The sequence below is a fragment of the Drosophila subpulchrella genome, chromosome 2R (assembly GCF_014743375.2).
Source record: "Drosophila subpulchrella strain 33 F10 #4 breed RU33 chromosome 2R, RU_Dsub_v1.1 Primary Assembly, whole genome shotgun sequence".
NCBI lineage: Eukaryota > Metazoa > Arthropoda > Insecta > Diptera > Drosophilidae > Drosophila > Drosophila subpulchrella.
The window spans coordinates 10,286,848-10,299,572 of record NC_050611.1 but is presented as its reverse complement, the minus strand read 5'-3'; the positions used below and the strand labels follow the sequence as shown (position 1 = coordinate 10,299,572).

At 45.6% G+C, this 12,725-nt stretch overlaps 2 protein-coding genes and 5 non-coding genes across 9 annotated transcripts; 5 read left to right on the top strand and 2 right to left on the bottom strand.

Annotated features, from left to right (window-relative positions):
• Nucleotides 1–257: 257 nt before the first annotated feature.
• On the bottom strand, nt 258–329 carry Trnaw-cca. Its single transcript has one exon. It is a non-coding gene; the product is annotated as a tRNA-Trp (tRNA).
• A 99-nt stretch (nt 330–428) lies between these two features.
• Nucleotides 429–499, top strand: Trnag-gcc. Its single transcript has one exon. It is a non-coding gene; the product is annotated as a tRNA-Gly (tRNA).
• Nucleotides 500–1,133: 634 nt separating this feature from the next.
• On the top strand, nt 1,134–1,204 carry Trnag-gcc. The gene has a single exon. It is a non-coding gene; the product is annotated as a tRNA-Gly (tRNA).
• A 698-nt stretch (nt 1,205–1,902) lies between these two features.
• Nucleotides 1,903–1,973, top strand: Trnag-gcc. Its single transcript has one exon. It is a non-coding gene; the product is annotated as a tRNA-Gly (tRNA).
• A 131-nt stretch (nt 1,974–2,104) lies between these two features.
• Trnaw-cca lies at nt 2,105–2,176 on the top strand. Its single transcript has one exon. It is a non-coding gene; the product is annotated as a tRNA-Trp (tRNA).
• A 174-nt stretch (nt 2,177–2,350) lies between these two features.
• Nucleotides 2,351–10,296, bottom strand: LOC119549922 (SR-related and CTD-associated factor 4). Of its 3 annotated transcripts, XM_037858252.1 has the most exons (10): nt 10,083–10,296; nt 9,232–9,819; nt 8,811–9,080; nt 8,528–8,680; nt 8,349–8,471; nt 7,169–7,496; nt 5,069–5,815; nt 4,517–5,014; nt 4,149–4,457; nt 2,351–3,765 (listed from the first exon to the last, which is right to left on the bottom strand). In XM_037858252.1, exons 1-10 carry the CDS (start codon nt 10,110–10,112, stop codon nt 2,885–2,887), a joined length of 3,927 nt encoding a protein of 1,308 aa, XP_037714180.1. In that variant the 5' UTR covers nt 10,113–10,296; the 3' UTR covers nt 2,351–2,884. The 3 variants fall into 3 exon arrangements, with proteins under 3 accessions (XP_037714180.1, XP_037714181.1, XP_037714182.1); XM_037858253.1 differs by lacking the exon at nt 8,811–9,080; XM_037858254.1 differs by lacking the exons at nt 2,351–3,765; nt 4,149–4,457; nt 4,517–5,014; nt 7,169–7,496 and having other exon boundaries at nt 5,590–5,815.
• Nucleotides 10,297–10,814: 518 nt separating this feature from the next.
• On the top strand, nt 10,815–12,631 carry LOC119550006 (DNA methyltransferase 1-associated protein 1). Its single transcript, XM_037858428.1, has 5 exons — nt 10,815–11,030; nt 11,090–11,479; nt 11,535–12,124; nt 12,183–12,337; nt 12,414–12,631. Exons 1-5 carry the CDS (start codon nt 10,930–10,932, stop codon nt 12,477–12,479), a joined length of 1,302 nt encoding a protein of 433 aa, XP_037714356.1. The 5' UTR covers nt 10,815–10,929; the 3' UTR covers nt 12,480–12,631.
• Nucleotides 12,632–12,725: the final 94 nt, after the last annotated feature.

Genomic DNA, 12,725 nt, shown 5'->3' with positions numbered 1-12,725 from the left:
AAAAAAAACACTTTAAACTTAATATTATTTAATTATTTTCGTGGTTTTGCCGGATTTTGAATGCACAAGGTTTTTATTCGATAATCGACTGTCAGCCATGTCCTAAAATAAACCAAGCAAAAGGAAAACATCGTTTGGTTTAGAAATTCGGTTTGCGTTGACACGAGCGGGTTTCCAAACCGTAGTTGTCTACCGATCCGTTTCATTTAAACTTATAGAAAAAAACAGTTATAAAAAAACTAAAAAAAATATCACATTGACCCCGACGTGATTTGAACACGCAACCTTCCGATCTGGAGTCGGACGCGCTACCGTTGCGCCACGGAGTCAGATGCGGGGAGGGGTGTGGAATATCCCTTATAAGCGAAAGATCACAGGATCAAGACTTCAGTAAAACCCGAATTATAACGGTACCAAATAACTCAACAGCATCGGTGGTTCAGTGGTAGAATGCTCGCCTGCCACGCGGGCGGCCCGGGTTCGATTCCCGGCCGATGCAACCAATTTTTTCACTTGTATTGTTTTTTTTTATTAATTGTAAGGAATTTCCAAGGGACATATTGGCCCGTTTCCGAATATTTTTTTATTGCTTGTCGAAATTTAATATAATAAACGATCTCTCTCAATTTCGAGGGGAACGGCAAACTTTTTGTACTTTAAAATGATCGAATGGCTTAATGTATTGTGACGAATGGACGAAATATATAAAATCATACACATAGAAAGGTGTCGATTAAACTTTTAATTAAACATCACTAGAGACAGTGGCGGATCCACGGGGGGGGAAATTAGGGAAATTCACCCCCCCCCCCCCCCCCCCTTGGAACCACAGAACCTGAAAATTTTACTTGTTTGCTAGAAAAATATTCTCTGCAAATATTCTCTGTAACCACTTTGTTTACCTAAAAATTGGGATGGATAATTTTTGTTTTATAATTTGTACTGTATTTCTCTCGCAATAATAAGTTTGAACCCCAAATCGAAGAATAAGTTCAATTTCCCCCCCCCAAGAATCGTCTCTGGATCCGCCACTGCTAGAGAACTAGTTGTGATAAGCTAACGAAAAATAAGTGAAGATCGTTAGAGCTTAGTCTAGTAGACCCTCAAGCAGAATGGTTCTCAGGTTTTCAACAGCATCGGTGGTTCAGTGGTAGAATGCTCGCCTGCCACGCGGGCGGCCCGGGTTCGATTCCCGGCCGATGCAACTTACTTTTTTACACGCCGAGCATCGGAAAACACGTTTTATACCTCGATTTATATAAAGAGATGTCCAGTCTGAACCATTTTTTAACGCAAGGAAAAGTTTTGCTGTTGCTCAGGTGAACATTGATATCTTTCTTGGTTTTAAGGACTGTATTAGACAAAACTGCAAATATGAACTTCTAGTTTTACGCATTATTCTATGAATGCCAGTTGAAATGTCAAAAGCACTACAGAAATCATTTCTACCAAAGATGGTTGCATTGATGTACGCAATTAATTTTGACCTGAGCTATACATTCATAATGTTCTGACGCATTTATTAAATATTACTACAAACACCACAAAACACAATCTAACTAAGGGCATATACACCAGATAATAAAACCAGTAAAAGAAAAATCTCTTAATATCATAGACAATTGGATTGTCAAAAGATCTTGGGTGGAAGAGATCTTCGGCTCTTCCCAATGTTTAAACATTCGTCGAACTTGTTATGCAATTTTAGATATCTTAAATAAAAGATTGTTTTCCTATGCATCGTAGCGACTGATCGTCGATCATACCATACCTAAGATCAGTGTAGTTTAATTTTAAAAAATTAGAGAACGGAAAAGTGGTGATAAGTAAACGCAGTGTTAGAAGATCATGGGCCCTGGCTCCAGTAGAAACTGTAAAAAAATGGTTCTGCAAATTTCAAAAGCATCGGTGGTTCAGTGGTAGAATGCTCGCCTGCCACGCGGGCGGCCCGGGTTCGATTCCCGGCCGATGCAACATAATTTTTTTTTGGGGTCTTACACAATCTTTTAGAAATAATCTTAATTAAGTAAAATTCAAATACACTGGCCCATTGTGCACTGTACATCGGGGGTACAGTGGAACATTGGTCGAACAGTTGTTCGTAGACTCCGTGGCGCAACGGTAGCGCGTCCGACTCCAGATCGGAAGGTTGCGTGTTCAAATCACGTCGGGGTCAACAGGTTTCATTTTTATTTTGTTTGTTTTCCAAAATAAATGTCATCTTTAATTAGCTGTAAGTTAATTTAAAAAATCTTTTGGATCATAACAAAAAAAATATAATTTAAATTTCATTGCTATAAATCCTTTTGCAAAGCATAAGTTTAACGCGCCGTTAAAATACACATGCGAGTGATATTTTTCAATTTTTATTTTATAGTATTTGATAATATAGGTATATTTGAATTGTACATTATTATGCGTGTACCTAGAATCTGCGCATTAGAAACAATCTGAGTTTTAAATATACTCTTAAAACTAAATACATAACAAAATAATAAACATTTCAAGTTTTGCGATTGCTGATTTGTTTATGATTGGGCTTCTTCTTCCACACAAGCTCCCCTGTCAATTTCCTGTCCATACAATCCGTATTCTTTGCTAATTATTTGCTATATCTGTGTGTATCTGTTGCTCCACGTAGTCCTTGGTAGTTGTGGTTCCTATTGTACGATAAGTTAAATTACGCGAAGTGAACTGAATCTGATTTTAAAAGCGACCGCCCCACTTTAGTCAACAAATGCTGCGTAATCTCAGGTTAAAAATGGTAAAATTTTTGCATGTATGGAGTTACACTTAAGTTACTTGGTAAGGAAAAATCATAAATTACAGTTTCTCTTGAATTTGCTCAAAGATGCGTTTGTTTCCTTGTTGATCTGTCTGTCGCCTATGCATCGGCTTCGCTTGCGACATCGGCGGAAGCAGCTTGTGTTTTGGGTTCCTCCGCAGATGGAGCCTCCGTTTGGAGTACAGCAGCCGGCGCTGGAACCGATTCCTCTTTGGGCGCAGCCTCTGTGTGAATGACTTGCGGCTCCGGACGGGGCGGAGAAGCTTCCCTCGAGGGCTGAGCTTGGGCCTGGGTAACCGCTGGCGGTGGCAGCTCGTCATACAGGGGCGTGCAGGCGGCTGAAGCATCCGTTTGGGATTTCTGAACCGAGGAATCGCTCGACACGTCAGCTGGCTTGGCAAAGTTTTGGTTCTCCGCAGGAACCTTATCCTGTGGCGGACTGTTCGCGGACTGAGATGCGTTTACACCAGGCTTCTGGGCCTCCATTCTCGCCTCGTAGTCCTGAAGCTCCTGATCCCAGTCCTCCTCGGTGTCCACCCTAGTGTTCGCAGGGGGCGCTCCCGTGTTGGTGTTTGCTAATGCCGCTCCAACATTTTTCGGCCGGGACTCAGGCTCCGGAGTCGGCTTGCTGCCATCGTCCGTGGAGCTTATTGAATGACGATTGCTGTCGTCTCGTGAGCCGCGTCTGTTTCCAAAGCCTGGACGTTCCCGATCTTCGCGCGGTCCTCCGCGACCGCCTCTCGGATTGTTACCGCGACGATCGTCCACCATTTCGCCTCCGCGATCGCCACGGAATCGATTACCGCCAGGCCCACCAGGACCGCCACGCCGCTTAAAGTTGTTTCCGCCCTCGTCTTCATCGTCGCTCCAACGTCCGCGTCCGCCAGGGCCACCACCGCCCATGCCACGGCCTCCGCCACCGCCTTGGCCACCACGTCCGCGTTGGTTGTCGTTGAAGGGATTCCGAGGATTAAAGAAACCTGTAATTAACAAAGCATTATTATGCCGAACCAGACTGTATTGTGAAAGGGAGAAAATTAAACATGTTGTGTAATAAAAATGTACTTCTTTATACCGTATCTAGAACTGAACTTTTTAGTTTTAAGTTAAAACTTTTAATATTTTGTTATGTGCAACTTGATTTCTTCATATTTTTTTTAGATTTGGTTTTTAATTCGTCTTTTGCAGTTTCTTTACTCTAAGCTAATTAAACTTTATTCAATACTAGTTTAATTCAATATTCAACATTCAACATTTTTGTACACTTGTTAACAAATTAATTTGGTTCAAAATATTCAATAGAAATGCCTGCCATGTCTTCTCATTTTAGAATTAAAATTCCATCTCAATCCTCGTTTCTCACCTGGTCCCTGCTGTCGTCCACCTGGGCCGCCGTTGGGTCCCCCACCTCCTGGTCCACCACCACCTCCTCCTCCTTGGTTCCGCATGAACATGGGCCCACCGCCATTGCCACCATTACCAGGTGGTCCGCCCATACGCTGGTTAAAGGAGGCCGGTGGTGGGATGCGCATCTGCATCAGGCTGGTGGGCTGGTTGAATCGATTATGATTCATGTTGGGCGGGAAAAAGTCGCCTCCAGGGCCGCCGTTGTGGTTTCCACGTGGACCCATTCCCCGAGGTCCACCCGGTGGTCCACCGCGACTGTCAAAATCTGCAAGGCAATGGTAGTTTAGTTTCCAGAACAGTTTATTCCTTCCTATCTTTACTTACCCATAAAGTCCGGCCTTGGCATTCCGTGATCAATAGGATTTAGGTTGAGTCGCGCTCGTGCCTCGTTGAAGGCAGCATTTGGTCCAGGTCCAGGTGCAGGGCCAGGTCCTGGACCACCTCCGCCGCCACCATTTTCGGCGCGCCAACGTTCTGCCGCTTCGACGACGTCATCTCGTCCGCCCCAACGCGAACTTCCCGGTCCCCGAGAGCGATCCCTCTCCCGGTCTCGCTCTCTGTCCCGTTGCTGGAACATCTCGTTAGACAAGGTCGCTGGTGACAGCTCAACATTGTTGGGCGACGGGTTAAAGTTAGCTTGCGGCTGCGGCGGTGGAGGTGGGGCATCCTCCAAATCCATCTCAATATCCATTTGATCATCGCTCACGTTGCCACTATTGGCCGACGACTGGCCTCCGCTGGGCATGGGCGGTGGCACGGCTCCAGGTGGTGGGAACGGAGCTCCGGGTGGCAAGCCCATAGGATGCGGGGGTCCCCCGAGGCCTGCAGAATAATGGAAATAAGTTTCAAGATCAGTTGTAGGAGATTTATAGCTACCTGGAAAGACAGGCGGCATCATGGCCGGTGGCATCATCATCGGAGGAGGCATATTGGTCGTTGGCATCATCATTGGTGGCGGCATATTTGTTGGCGGCATCATCATGGGCGGCGGCATATTAATGCCCATGGGCGGGGCCATAGGAAATTGTCCCCTAACCATGCCCAATAGTCCCGGAGGAGGTGGTGCTCCAGGACCAGGTGGTGGGCCCACCGGGCCGACTGGCCCAACCGGCGGCGGTTGGGTCGTATCGATGCCAAAGATCAGACCTGGTGGCGGAACACTAACCCCCGGCGCAACAGCTGCCTCCGCAGCAGATGGACCCTTATTGTCCTTGCTGGCATTCTTTGCTTGGTTGATCTTCTGCTTCATTTGGATGGGCATGGTGTCCTCGTCAAACATGCCACCCTCCTCCAGGGCGTCAAAGTCCGTATCCGCACTAAGTTTGGACCAAGGAATGTAGGTTACACCCAGCTCTAGATCCCAGAAGTCCTTCCACTCCTTGCTTTTCACACCCTTGCCGGCCGCCCACGAGATGGTGATGGCGCGTCCCTGCAGTTTGTGGTTTTTCAGCGCTTGCATGGCCTTGTGGGCGTCCTGCCGCCGATTCATTACAATGAAGGCGCATCCGCGCGGCACAATCTGGTCGATGCTCACTATGTCGCCATACTCGCCGAAGGTGTCAGACAGCTCCTCCTGGTAAACAAGCTTGGACAGGTGGCCCACCCACAATGTAGTGCTGCACACTGAAAGTCAAAAATAATTGAACACGACATTAGGATTTAATAAATAAACGTGTTACAAGCTCGTTTGCCTTGTTGAAGGTGTGCGTGCCAATTATAATCTTGTTGTACTATAAATACATATCTTGACACACTAATTAGAATGTAACAGGCAGGCATCTGTTTGACAATTCGATCAGTTGAATTTAAAAGTAATTAAAAGTGGAATATATTTTTGGGTTCCTAAAAACTCTACTCTTAAATTGATAGACTGGTTGTTTTGTACATATGTTTAACTTGAAAATGGTCTATATATCGTTTAGCCAACCTTTAAACGAAGTATAACTACGTGAAATCCAAAATACTCTATACGTTTAGTTATATCTACAACTCGAATTGAAAGTGTTTTTTCTTTTTTTTTGGAAAGGCTTATTTAAAAACGCTCTTTTTTTTTTTTTGAAATTTAAACAAAGTACATTGTGCAATTCCGATGACCTTTGTCACCAGTTAAAATGTCAACCTGATTGGTTATTTTGTAGTCCTATCTAAATTGGCCTATATTGCTGTTTTCTTCCGAAAACCATTATGTAACCCTGTCCTAACATTTATCTACTCTCTGAGAAATCGAAAAAACTCTGTGGGTCTCGCCGATATAATGATAAAGTAATATTTATCTAGAAATTGTATATTATTTAATGTTAATAACAACTTTTTTAGAATGAACCATACTTGGTTCTTAAATAAAAATAATATTTATCTCTCGCAAAACTTTGTGTATTAAGGCACCATAAAAAAAACATACATATGACCAATTTTACGACTGGAATTTTTCGAATGAAAATTTTCATTTAGATTGATGTTATAATGAAGTATAATGCTTATGTCATTCTCTTATCTTTTTTCAGGTTTTTAACTAATTTCTTTTCATAATAATTAATCAGCTTTTTATCACTTTCATAAATGCTTTTTCAAATTTCATCCGATTTTTTCACTTTTCAATTGACATTATTTAAATAATAGTTTTGGAATTAAAAACTTGAATTCTACGGCAAAAAACCTTTAACTTAGATCTGTATAATAGGTACTCCTTATGTTTAAGTATGTAAATCGGGAATAGTCCCAAATAGATTGCTCGAAAACGCATATTTTTATAGTGAGGGGAGTTAAAAAGATGTTCCCGATACTATGATCAAGAACCACTAAAGCAAAACACACACACACGTCAACAGAGACAAGGAGCTGCAGAGAAAAAAAGTCTTTTAAATTAGTAAAAAAAAAAAAAATTAAAATTAAAAACGATCGATAAAAACGGATCTCAAAGAGCTTCATTTTCAGAGCCTTTTGAGACCCATTTTTCGATTGGTGCTTCATAGTTACCACTGAGGTGCTCCTTTCTGATGTCCGGTAATCCCTTCTTGCGTCGCTCTCGCTCGTGCTCGCGATCCCTCTCCTTGTCCCGGTTGTTCCGGTCCATGCGCTCCCGGTCTCGCGATCCTCGACGACGGCTGGAGCGAGGTGATCGGCTGCGCGATCGGGAGCGAGAGCTGCGTCGCCGTCGGTCGTTGCCGGCTCCTCCTCCTCCGGCACCTCCAGCTCCACGTCCACGGGGAGATCTCGAGCGGGTGCGACTACTCCGGCGGCTACGCTTGTAGCGATCGCGGTCAGGCGTCGGACTGCGTGAATCGGCTCCATCCAGGTTGATCACCTATCGGAGACGGGAGTGTTGGCAAGAAATTTGAGAGAAGTGATACGTGATAAAAACGTTAACATTTTGGTAAGCATAAAAATTGATTGGGTCCGGGATGGCTGGTGGTTGAGGTATGGAAAGGAAACGGGATTGGGATTGGGAAATGGATAAGTGGCTAGCCACAGTGGGGGAAAAACGATATTATAGACTGAATAAACTGCATTCTTTGGCGTGTGTTGACGTGTGGTTCTGTTTCGCTTTAGACTTTGGTGATTCTTATAGTTCTTTCGGACTAGTTGGCATTTTGCGTTTTCGAGCAACATTTTGATTTACATATTAGGAACTTACCAAACGTTGTTATAGCATCGGGTACCGGGTTGTTCCGCCGGACATTACGTGGCATTTAAAACCTTACCTTTGGCTTCTCTTTAATATATTTTTTTTACAATTTAAATTTTCATTTACTTATTTAAATATTGGCAATCGTTAGGGACGTTCATATTGATTCTAGAAACTGGTTAAGGGATTGCCCAAAGGCGTCTTATTTTTCACAAAATAAAGTTAGTTAAAGCAATCCCTAAAAACGGATTGCGTGTTTTATAGTATATGATGATAGGTATTAAGTATATAGTTTAAAACCACCCCGTTTCAACTTAGTTGGACTCGAACACGCCGATACTCTATCGGTTATAACAACATTTTGGGCACATTAACCGGTTTAACTTCACGTCAGCACAAGGCAAATGGCATCTACCGATTACAATCTAATATGTTTATGCTTTTAACCAGCAATGACAACATGGCCGCAGTGAAAAGCATACACACAAGTCCCCAGGAATTAAGATAGATAGGAATAGTTGAAAGTTATACCTCAATGGTCTGTTGCTCCGATATAAACTCGACATCCTTGTTGAGGTCCATGCTGTCGTTCATGTTGATGTTCATGCCCATGCCCATGCCCATTCCCATGCCCGGCGGCATACCAGCATTTCCCTGAAAGTATATTGTTATGACAACAGGGGTAACCATGTAAATTAAGAGAAATGTACCTTCATTACGTTCTGGAAATGCTGCTGCAGTGCCTCATCCGGATAGCGATGCTTCTGGTTCTCCTCCTGCTGCTTAAACTTGTGGAAGTTCTGAATCGTCTGCAGTTGCCGCAGCACATTGGGATCATTCAGCAGCTGCTTGATGTTGTTGTCCTGCAAGAGTCGGTCAAGGATATTTAATTAAATCGGTTCAACCAAGAGTAGCTAGCAATAAACGAAAACTAAAGCGACTAAAACTAAACCAAAAATATCTAAATGAAGGGTTAAATGGGGCTCGCCATACGTCTAACAGCTTGGATGAAGTCGGCGGTGAGTCGTCGCCCATGCAGTGGTGGTCATCGGCCATCATCTGCATGCCGTCATCCTCGTCCTCGATGATCTCCCGCACCTGGTAGTCAAGGTCGTGCGAGCTCTTGACGTACTCCCGCTTATGATGATGCGACTTGCTGGACTTGGACGAGCTCGATGCCCCCGACTGGCGCTTGGAGTAGTGCTGCTCCGAGTAGTGGCGCTTCGAGCTGCTGCTGCCACCGCTAAACTTCTCGTGGCCCAGCTAGCGAGTGGTGAGGTGCGAATAGTGTGGTTAGTGGGCAAGACATGAGAGACAGAGAAATGTAAATGCAGCAGAATGGTAGATGGTGGGTTAGTTAGCCATAGTCCAAAACCAAATAATCCTAAAAGCCTGCACCAGGAGCTTAACTCACCGACAAGTCGGGCATGGCCCCGCCCATCTTATCCTCGCCCACGGAGCTGTTCATGCTGAGCTCCATGGCGGAGCTGTTGAGTCCGTTGGGTCCACTGGATATGTCCGCCAGGCTGAGAGCTCCGCTGCTGCTGGGACCGGGACCATTTCCGCCACCCTGTCCACCACCAACGCCCACCGGCGGCATCTGGTGATAGATCGGATGGTTGGGGTCCGCCAGGTCAAAGATCGGTTGGATCACCTCCGACTTGAAGACGTTGTTCTTCTGCCACAGGTTCAGCACACGGATAATGCGGCTCTTGTCCTCCGGAGCGCAGCGAAACAAGTTGGCGAAGGTCTCCGTGAGGTTGCGCTGAAAGCGCGGAGCGAACAGATCCTTGTCCATGCCGTACTGGTGCCGCGACTGGCGCACTATCGAGTCGATCACGTACAGGCCGGGCACCTTGTACTCCGGCTTGCACTTCAGGATGAACTTCTCCACGCTCTGGACGACGTGCTTGTACAGCTTGATGGCCCGCATCGCCGACTTGGTGATGGCGGCCATCTTGGCCTTGGAAATGGGCGGCCGGCTGTCATAGAGTCCGGAGAGCTGCAAGACGGAAGGAGTTAGTACAGGGTACACATATGAAGTTTCTACGGGTTTGCTGGGACATCTGGGGTTATCGTTATCGGGTGCTCGCGAGAAAGCAACCCTGGTCGGGAGAAAATTTCGGGGCTCTTCCTGCGCCCCCGGGAGGATCTCTAGTGTTTTCCTGCCCACCTAGTCCTAATCCCAATCCCGACTTTGAGCAGGAATTGTATAACCACGCCGGCTCTATAACTCACCTCATTGCAAAATGCTCTATAGCTTACCTCATTGTTAAAGGCAACCACTGTTTCCATGTTCGATTGTTCGGTTCACTCACGGCGCGCACACACAATCTTTAGTTTTGCATACTTTGGTTGGTCCACACGATCGTTTGACACTGGTCAAGCGCAATTTTGTTGACTTTTCTGCGGATTCCACGGCTTTTAAAAAAACTTTTTACAAAGCGTGAAAAAAATGGCTGCCCTATTGCCTCGAGCGTTGCCACACCTGTAAAGTTGACAATTTCCATGGCATTTTCAGAAACTGTGCTGTTAGGCGCATGTTAACAGCAGTGTGACCGTCAGCGGAATGTAACATTTCGGTATTTTTTCGTCCTTGAAAATTGAGTGATTTAAAATCCATGAAACCAACATATTTGTTAAAAGTATTTTAGTTGCGCTTTCTATTCGTAATGAGACTGAACGACTGTATATCATTTTTATTTTTATACTCAGTTATCCCATAACTAGACTAACTACACTAGTAAAGTTTGTTGTCTATAACCTATCAAAAGAAGACATTTTTTGTCTATAATTATAGATTTAATATTATTTCACTTTTGAAATGCACATCGATAAAAAAGAGTATATACAAAGAAACATATTTAAATAAATATAACGGTCCGTTATTAAGTTTTCAAAACGTAGTAGCCCTCAAATATACCAGACTAACTTTATATTAGATTTTTGGTATATTTTCAAGATGACGGGTAGGTATTTTCCTGGTTGGTGTTCATGGTCACACTGAGAGGCAGCGAATTTATTTTCCCCGATTTTCCAACAAAATATTAAAATAAACAATTTGGGAAAGATATTTGAGTTAAACTTTGTTAATAACTACAAGTATTAAATCATGTCGGCCGATGTGCGCGATATTCTGGACATGGAGCGTGCCAACACGCCCGAAGTGACGAGAGATTCCTTTCTGGCCACCAAGAAGCGCAACTTTGAGCGGTAAACAAATGAATTCACATGTTTTTGGTTCAAGATTTATTCAATTTAATTTATTTTAGGACCAAGACGGCATCCCGTCGTCCGGAGGGAATGCACCGGGAGGTGTTCGCCCTGCTCTACACAGACAAAAAGGATGCTCCTCCACTCCTGCCCACGGACACGGCCTTGGGAATTGGAGCCGGGTATAAGCAGACAAAGGCTCGTCTGGGGATGAAGAAGGTGCGCAAGTGGGAGTGGGCTCCATTCTCGAATCCGGCACGCAACGATTCAGCCGTCTTTCATCACTGGAAACGGGTCACCGACAATTCCACCGACTATCCCTTCGCCAAGTTCAACAAACAGCTGGAGGTGCCCTCCTACACGATGACAGAGTACAATGCCCACCTGAGGAACAACATCAACAACTGGAGCAAGGCGCAAACAGATCACCTCTTCGACCTGGCCAGGCGGTAGGCTGCATTTCTCTTGTTCATTAGCATAAATCTCATCGTCTTTGGTTTCCAGATTCGATCTTCGTTTTATTGTGATGGCGGATCGCTGGAACCGTCAGCAGCATGGCGCCAAGACCGTGGAGGAGCTCAAGGAGCGCTACTATGATGTGGTGGCCCTGCTCGCCAAGGCCAAGAATCAGACTAGTGAGAAGAAAGTATTCGCTTATGACGCCGAGCACGAGCGGCGGCGCAAGGAGCAGCTCGAGAAGCTGTTCAAGCGCACCACCCAGCAGGTGGAGGAGGAGCAAATGCTCATCAACGAGATGAAGAAGATCGAGGCCCGTAAGAAGGAGCGCGAGCGCAAGACGCAGGACCTGCAGAAGCTCATCTCGCAGGCAGATCAGCAGAACGAGCACGCATCGAATACGCCCAGCACTCGCAAATACGAAAAGAAACTGCACAAAAAGAAGGTTCATACCCAGCCGCGGCCCTCCAAGGTAGACTCGGTGGTGAATGCCATAGAGATCGGTAGCAGCGGCATTAAGTTCGCCGACCTGCGCGGTTCCGGGGTCTCTCTGCGCTCGCAAAAGATGAAGCTACCGGCGAACATTGGTCAGCGCAAGGTGAAGGCCCTCGAGCAGGCCATTCAGGAGTTCAAAGTTGGTGAGTGCTGAGCGCTGAGACATTCGCCCTCTGGCGCTAACTGGCTTGTTCTTTGTAGATCCCGCTCCGCCGCCCACGGAGGAGATATGCACCTCCTTCAACGAACTGCGTTCCGATATGGTATTGCTCTGCGAGCTCCGCACGGCCCTGTCCACCTGCGTCTACGAGATGGAAAGCCTTAAACACCAGTATGAGGCCGCCTGTCCGGGGAAGGTAAGTCGCTAGACTTTATAGACCGCAATGCATCTTAACAAAGGTGGCTAATTGGTTTTCCCCCTAATCAATGCAGACGCTGAACATCCCGCCCTCACTGGTGCCCATCAAGACCGAGGCCCTGGACAATAGCACAAATTAATTAAGTTAACGCGGCCCGTTTCCACTCAGATTCTCCAGACGCCGTGGTGTGTGCGGCGTGCTAATCATTTGTAACCCGTTTTCCACTGTCCATATTTGTGCATTTGCGCTACTCCCAGTCCGCATGGGGAAATAAATGGATAAACAAGAAAATTGTTTTGCGGCACACTCAATGTGAAAATCAAATAGCCCACGGCCAACGTTGGCCAAGCAGATGCCATGTCGAGTGTGAGAACTTTTTCCACAG

Coding starts and splice junctions, on each gene's coding strand:
- LOC119550006 (XM_037858428.1), top strand. CDS start 10,930: ATGTCGGCCGATGTGCGCGATATTCTGGACATGGAGCGTGCCAACACG. Junction 11,031..11,089: donor AAGAAGCGCAACTTTGAGCG/GTAAACAAATGA, acceptor AATTTATTTTAG/GACCAAGACGGCATCCCGTC. Junction 12,338..12,413: donor AGGCCGCCTGTCCGGGGAAG/GTAAGTCGCTAG, acceptor TAATCAATGCAG/ACGCTGAACATCCCGCCCTC.
- LOC119549922 (XM_037858252.1), bottom strand. CDS start 10,112: ATGGAAACAGTGGTTGCCTTTAACAATGAG. Junction 8,472..8,527: donor ATTTCCAGAACGTAATGAAG/GTACATTTCTCT, acceptor ATATACTTTCAG/GGAAATGCTGGTATGCCGCC. Junction 5,816..7,168: donor CAGAAAGGAGCACCTCAGTG/GTAACTATGAAG, acceptor TTTGACTTTCAG/TGTGCAGCACTACATTGTGG.